This window comes from Phaethon lepturus, unplaced genomic scaffold (assembly GCF_000687285.1).
Source record: "Phaethon lepturus isolate BGI_N335 unplaced genomic scaffold, ASM68728v1 scaffold14924, whole genome shotgun sequence".
NCBI classification, from domain to species: domain Eukaryota; kingdom Metazoa; phylum Chordata; class Aves; order Phaethontiformes; family Phaethontidae; genus Phaethon; species Phaethon lepturus.
In genome coordinates this window covers 30,936-38,484 of record NW_010535576.1, presented here as the reverse complement: position 1 = coordinate 38,484, position 7,549 = coordinate 30,936, and the positions used below count along the sequence as shown (strand labels likewise).

Sequence of the window (7,549 nt, the reverse complement as noted above, 5' to 3'; positions counted from 1 at the left end):
TCCTGCTGTTGTTTTTTTATCCTGATGAATCTGACAAATTTATACCTCATAGCATAGCTTTTTAAATCTTCCCTGGTCAGATTCCAGTTCAGCAAGATATAAGCAAATGTTTTAAATGGATGAGTTATCGTCTCTATAACATTATTAACCTCCTTAAGACATGATACGCAAGATTAAGTATTTTGAGGAATACTTGCATCCACTGGATATACCCACATAAGGATATCCTGTAGAAAGACCACTAATGAAGAAAAAGATGATTCTGAAGACTCAAGGAGAAAAAGCTGAATTCACAAGCTTTCTTTTAAAACAGTCATGAGGGAAGTAGCAGAATGGGTTGTATCACTAAGGGAAATCCTCTTCTTGTCATCTAGATGTTGAAGACTATACAGAATTTTAATTTTCTCACTTGAAACTTTTTTCTCGTGGTTTGGATGATTATTTCCTCTTTTTCTGCATTCATGGAGGAACAGTGCTTCAGAATTGGGGGTTTTCTTTTGCCTCCCCATCTGTTCACTAGGACAACACATTGCAATGGTTGGAGAATGAGCTTAGAAATTCCATAAAGCTTGAGTTGTCTTAGGACCAAGTTCGTGTGTGCAACATTGTGATTTTTTTTTTTTTTTTTTTTACTTAGCAGCAGAGGAATTGCTTACTCTGATTTAAAATGCTTTTTAACATTAGCTGTATACATGCATGTGAAACAAAACCATTGAGATCTCATATAGATGCCATCACTATATGCAGTCTGTTATTATGTAATAAATTAGTTACCACTCGTACAGTAAAAAGAACTATTGTGAAATACCTTCTTCTAACATATTACGCTCCTTTTCATATGCCTGGCATTACTTTTTTTTTTTTCCCCCTCTTAATGGCTTCTTTCATGAAACCCACAGGGATTTAGGGACAGATAACTGAATTGTGACAAGTTTCATGCTTCTTTCCTGAAAGACAGCAAGGAATGCAGGAAATAGTTGTCTGAAAAATACAGAAGAGGATCATGTACAGTTTGTGCACGGGAGGATCTGTTTCATTTCAACAGTATTTTTTTAATCAGAGTTGTATGCGGTCTGATTTGTATCAGCCATAGCACTAGAAATGCAAGAGTGCTGGACAAGTTGGTACAGCTCAGGTTTAACACTTTGCCCAAATGTACCGTCTGCCCCTTGCAGTGAGTAACCACTGAAGAACAGATAACATTTCCTAGCCTGCTTTCTGTTAGGGACTAGACTACTTTCTTATAAATTCATGGCAAGGGCTAAGCCAATGTTAAAGTCAAATTTTCTTGCTCTTCCACTTATTCTTCGAAACTTTTTACTGAATGGACAAACTCTGTAGCATCACACCGCTTCCAAGCAGAAAGGAATAATTTATGCAGTCTGCTTTTTTTCCTCCACTTCTAGATTTTGCAGTAGATTATTTTTGAGAAGGGCAGGGATATTTTTTTGGAGTGTAAAAGAATAAAGTTTGGGTAGAGGTGAAAGCGTGAAGATGAGATGGAGAAGCTTTTCAGAGCAAACAACTGCATGCGCTTCTCCTTATTTCTCAGAAACCTGAGAGTTGTGAGACTACCCGAGTTGTGAGACAGGGTGTGCATGTCTGAAGCCTGGTGTGGGTAATGAGATGTTGCTACCTTAAAACGCGATGATTTGCAGGTGAGTTGGACAGAGGAAGATCCTGGAGTACTTCAGACTGGAACATTTAAAGTATAAGAGCCTGTTGGATAGGAAGGCATTCAGTTTTGGTTGTTGGGGGTTTTTTTTCTTTCTTCATTGATGGCTGGTAGGTTTCTTTGCAGTTTCTCTTTCTCTCTGAAAATAGCACAGATCTTGGTTGGGGGAGTTTTTTGTTCTTTTTTGGGGGAGGGGCTGTGGGGTAAGATTGGAAGGCTGTAGAGTGAGCCCAGTTCCTCTAGCCATGCAATCCATTTCACAGTGACCTGGTAAAAATTATAGGTTTCTTGCTTTGTTTTTTTCCAATTTTTATCTGGATTTTTGAGGAGCTTTCTCTGTTTCATCCACATTGACTCATTTCTGTAGAGTCGACCAGTTGATGCAGGAAGGTTGGTTCAGAAGGCACATATAAGTGCAGACACGTGCTACTCTACCATTTTTGCCTGCCTGCAGTAGCAGAATGTGATGAATGACAAATTGAAAAGCAGAACTTCTCTGCAGAAGGGGTGTGGGGACCTGCTAATACCTAGCAGTATTGATCAGGTGTAGGGCATCTTTAACCACAGGAGACTACGCTGAAGCAATTGGTCTCTCTCTTTCTGTTGTTCCCATTCTTCTAGGGGCTCTGATTGTCTTTAATACTGTCCTTTTCTCTCCTCTGTGTTCTCAGCATCTATGAGATGTGTTGGATAGGTATTCTTTTTTTTTTTCTCTCTTTGTCCTAAAATCAATTCTACCGCATCTAAAGGTTGATTTCCTTTGTGACCCATGTTGGTCACTTCTGGTCTGTGTTCATCCCATGGGTGCTCAGCTGACATCCTGTGTCTGTGCTCTTGGGGGACAATGTCACACCTCAATTCTTTCTACTGCAGTCCTTCACAATATTCAGATATCTTCCCAAACTGCTCCAAGCTGTGCCCCAGCATCTTCAAAACCCAAGCCAGTCCTGGTCTGTATCCTGGCTGACCCCAGGTTCATTTAATGTGTATCTAGAGGCAGATCACAGGGCAAGCTGGGCAGTAGGCTAAGCCCAGATGTTATGCTTTACTGAGCTGTACTTCTTTTCCCTGGAAACAGGATGTTAATAATTCAGCCAGACTGCAGCTAATGCGACTCCGGAGTCAACGCTGGGGCCGGGAAGCAGTTGTCTGCAGAGAAATGTTTTGACAAGTACAAGCTCATGCAGTGAAATGAGGATGAGCAGCTGGAGCGCACAGGCTCCGTTCACAGCTCTGCCGCTGGCTTTTCTTGGGCGAAGAGCCCGCGGAGCCAGCCGCAGCCCTGCCTCCGCTGCATCGTGCACTCAGCTTGCAAAGTTATTAATCTTTTCCCTTCTAAAAGAACTTGCCTTGATCCACTTAATAGAAGACACTGTACAGAAAAATTCTGATTATTCATTTATTTATCAAATTACTTTTTGTGAATTAAATGGGCTTTACCAATGCAGGGCCAGGGATGTCGGCTAACCTAGCTCCACAGCTGCAACACATACAGTGCCTCTCAGTGCTGAAAGTGATATTTCCTGTTAAGACTGCACATTTTGAAGGGAGACGGTTCGGTGGGACATCAGCGCTTCCTACGCTATAAATAGCCCAGATGAGTATCACTTTCAATCTCAAAGGAATACATTTCTAATTTCTTGAGGGAAGTGACAGTATCTCTGGCCGGTTTCCCGGGGAGTTTTATACGGGCTGATGATGCCTCCTCACACTCGAGAGTTGACTTGCTCGTTCATGAATGAGCACGCTTGTTGCAGCGCGTAGACGTTTCGAGAGCGATTAGTAGCTTCAGAGGCACGGTACTGCAGCTACGGTCAGAGAAATCCTTGCTGCCTTAGATTGCTAGCTGGGCAGAAAAGGCGAGCGAGAAATAATGTGGCAGGCCGTAGGTTGACTTGTTAAGTGGACAGCAAGGTTTGTGAGGAGGGGAACTACCAGTTTATTCATAGATTTCCTGCCGTGTTCAAGTAAGGGTGATTCAGCAAATGGGGTTCCTTGAGGACAGAGGTCTAGAGGTGACCTCTCAAGAGCTGCATGCTCCTCCCTCGCTGTGCAGCTTGCACGTGCCGCATCCTCTATTTCTGAGCCCTGCTGCTGCTGTTGTAAGGCAGGAGCTAGTGCAGGAAGCCCAGGTAGCTGAATATGCTGGCTCAGTTGGTCATTTTTGCAAGCTTAAAAAAAATACAATAATCTTTTGTGTTCAGCGTTTTGTTCATCTGATTGTATGAGTTGGGAAGCTGCACGTGTAAATGAAAACAACAGAGCTGGGAATTTGGTTGATATCGGGCTTGAATGAGAATGCTTCCTGTTGTTGTTTCTAAATACTGGGAAAATTAAATCTCAGCCCCTGATCCCACTCAGATTTAGAGATAAAACCATAAAGAAAACAGGCAGCTAATATATGTTTGTGGTTGTGCCTCCACCGTGCGTGAGGGTTTGAGAACCTTGTCCGGAGCAACCAAGAGAAGGTTCTGGGGAAAGACCATCCCACAGTTTGAAACAGCAAGTACTGTATACTAAAAGAAGTTCCTCCTCTATGGCCTGTGCCATAAGGGTGCTGCAGATTGCCTGATCACATAGCACCTGCTGAGCCACATGCTTGATTTTAAAATTAAATAATAGTTGGGACCAGAAAGAGGACAAATGAGTGGATGCTGTGACAGAATTCAGCTTTCTTGGAACATCCAAAAGAAGCAGCTGAAACTTTGGGGCTGATACTGTTAATTTTTGAGTATTAAGGAGAGTTAAAGACCATCTGAGTGGTGATGCATAACAACAGAACAAGAAGTAGGCAAAGGGAACTATACCAGTGTGACTCTAGAAGGTAGCAGAGAGCTGGGCTTCAAGGACTTACTTGATTATGTATGCCTGGCATAAATAATCAGGCACGTTGGTTTTTCCAGTTATCATCAGCTCAGTGGAAGAAAATGCATCTGCTCTGTCAGCCGGTGTAGATGCAAGTAAAAGGCATGGAAAAAATTCTCTGCGCTCTGATTTATTAGTTCCCAAACTTTGGTCCATAGATAAGTAACAGTCTACAAGGTAGCTTTAAGTGAGTCTTCAAGAGCAGTGCTGCACAGTAAATCATGTAGTATGTCATTACAAATGTGTAAAGGTTAGAGGCTGTTGGGGGTGAGCAGCAGTGTGCCGAGTGCTGCTACTCGGGTGGAACGAGAGGAAAGCTGAACGAGTTGGAGGAGACCAGGGAGGTGGAGCAGTCCCCTTGGATCCCTGAGAACAGGTTACAGTTCCTGCATCCTGAAGCAAATGCGCTAAATCACTTGGTGTTTCTGCTGCAAGAAGATTTCCTGGCCCAGAGTTATTTCTTTACAAAGCTCTGTCTTGTTCTGCCTTTTCACTGCTTGCTAAATGTACTTATCTGTACAGAGGCACAGAGGCATGTGATTCATTCTCCTGGGAAGATCCGTTTTCCCCTCACTGCCAGGCTACAGCCATTTTCCATCCATTTTGCTTTCCAACAGCTACTCTTGTCTCTCTCCATCAGCTACCTCACTAACATGGCTACCATTTCCTCATTTTTTAATTTTTTTTTTTTTTCATTAGGTGAGGCAAGTGTTCGGGCTTCAATGGCATCATCCAGGCATGGGTACAAAACACAGTGACGAGGGAGAGAATTAATCACCGCACTAAAATGATTAATTTTTTTTTTTTTACCATTTTGCATCCCACCGTTGCATTTCAACTAACAAGAGGTTTCTGTCTTTAACCTTTGTGCTTTAACTGTTCGTTCAAGTTTTGCCACACGCTGTCATAATCACTAACAAGTGCTTGGGTTTGAAGGTAATTGTGTTTATTTTCTGGTTCATGCTTCAGGAAAAATTAAAACTTGATGCTGAGAGGGAAAAACTAGAGAGGCTTCAGGAGCTTTACTCCGAGCAGAAGACGCAGCTTGATAATTGCCCTGAGTCCATGAGGGAACAATTACAGCAGCAGCTGAAGAGGGTCAGTAGCAAGTTTCAAGATTGCACTAACTCTTTTTTTGTTGACTTTTTTTTTTTTTTTTTAGTTAAGTGTGACGTATTCTGTTTCAAGTGTCCCGTGTCTGAACGTATTTGCAACTTACAGTTGTTGGTAGCCACGGGGGTTATGCTTTTTTGTTGAATGCTTGTAATAGATAACGTGCGCGGCGGCGAAGGCGTAGAGCGTGAACGGCCCGATTAGAAATCATTTTGCGTTGAATGTTTTTAAAGCTTTGGGCTACGTGCCTGTAGATAGCACCTTAGGGCTGCTGGGTGGTGTGGAAGCTGTTGTGATGTTTAGGTGGCTGGTGGAGCATCGCTCTTTACCTGTGTGAGCAAAGGCAGGAACTGAACTTTGGTCAGTGGGATCAGCCATTTTAGCACCCCTTCCCTGCTTTCGTTGTTTGATCCTGTTGTGTGCTTCTCCTCTGCAGTGCTGTAAATGGCTGTCTCAGTGAAGCCACGGATAACTTCTTTGGTCCAGTATATAACTTAGCCGTCAGCCTGAACTGTGCTTTGAAAAATTCATTTTGAAGATTATACCACTTATCAAAATAGCTTTATTTTTTCCTACATATTCAACAGTTGCACACGGGTATAATAGCCTTTGCATAAAGTCTCACTGCAACTTGATTTTATTCTGTACTATTTGTAAGCGAAAAAGCTACCATATTTTTCTGTGGAAAGATTTTAGTATTAATTAATGTTAAGTGGGTTCTACAGCAGATACAGTTAGCTTTGGGGGACGGGGAATAATTTTCAAAGCGTCAGTACAGCAAGCTCAAGAGGCCATCTGAAAGTCAAACTTGATTTTTTAATTTTGTTTTTTTTTCTTGCTTGAGTGTTTGTTTCAGGAATAAGGGTTGTAATAGCAGGGACCAAAAAAGGGTTTTTCTGCTTTTTAGGAAGTATTCTTTAGATTTTGGTTTATTTGCAGCACTCTATTTTAATAGTCTTTTTCAAAGAGCAAAAAGTAAAAAAGTCCAGCTTTGGAAATAACAATATTAAATTCTTCTGTAGCAACTGAGAAGTTTGCTGGTTTTGAGATGCTTGAGGATTTTTTAAGTTACCTTTTAAAAAAAAAAAAGGCAGTATGATGTAATATCTGCTACATATTAAAAGGAAAGGAAGCCTTTCCTGTGCAGTCACATACTTGAAGGTATTAATTCATGACAAGTTGCAATCTTGTTGCTGTGGGATGGTAGTAAATAATTTTTCACTATTGACCACCCGAGGCTTCTAGAAATCTGTTCAGTTAAATTTTTTTTTTCTTTTTTTTTTTTTTGTCCTTCTGAGTTGGCTTAATGATGATTTTGCATTTGCAAGTGGGGGTGCAGTTAAATGTCCGGTTAGTCCTATTGCACGTTATTCCAGGCCAAGGGCAGTGAAAGCTAGCGGTGGCTGCTGTGGTCAAAGCAGAAGTTATCCCTGAACTAGTGCACAGTAGCTCTCAGGTGCACATCAAGTGTGAGAGCACTTGCGAAATTACTGTAAGCATCCTTCGCTGTTGGGGTGAAGGCACCAGCGTTTGTTCGTTTGCTCTCACGCGCCTGGGTTTATGGAGAGATGCGTAAATGGGGATGAGAATAGATGCCCGGATTCCTGCAGAGATCCGGAAAGACTCTGTCCATTGCTAGGAAATACCTTACTCTTCAGATAAAATTCTCCTAATTTTTACAGGCGGTGTGGGCCCATGGAGCTCTCACGGCATCCAGAAGTAAGGGGCAGGTTCTCTCCCACTGAATTTTCTCCAGTGGTGTTTGTTTGGCACTGTTTCCTTGGTGGACACAGTGGTACAGGATACGGTGAAATTCTTGTTCCATAGCACATCTGGCAAAGAATACAGCGTTTTGTGAGCTCGGCTGGCTACCAGTTGCCCTACTGGCTCTGAAGT

The 7,549-nt window shown here is 42.2% G+C and overlaps 1 protein-coding gene across 1 annotated transcript in view; it reads left to right on the top strand.

The window, feature by feature from the left end:
* Positions 1 to 7,549, top strand: part of LOC104619855 (pleckstrin homology-like domain family B member 2) — a 36,919-nt gene that overhangs the window by 1,243 nt on the left and 28,127 nt on the right. Inside the window, exon 2 of the mRNA XM_010285883.1 lies at positions 5,510 to 5,638. Within this exon, the coding sequence (XP_010284185.1) occupies positions 5,510 to 5,638 (129 nt within the window). The remainder of the gene's footprint in view (positions 1 to 5,509; positions 5,639 to 7,549) is intronic.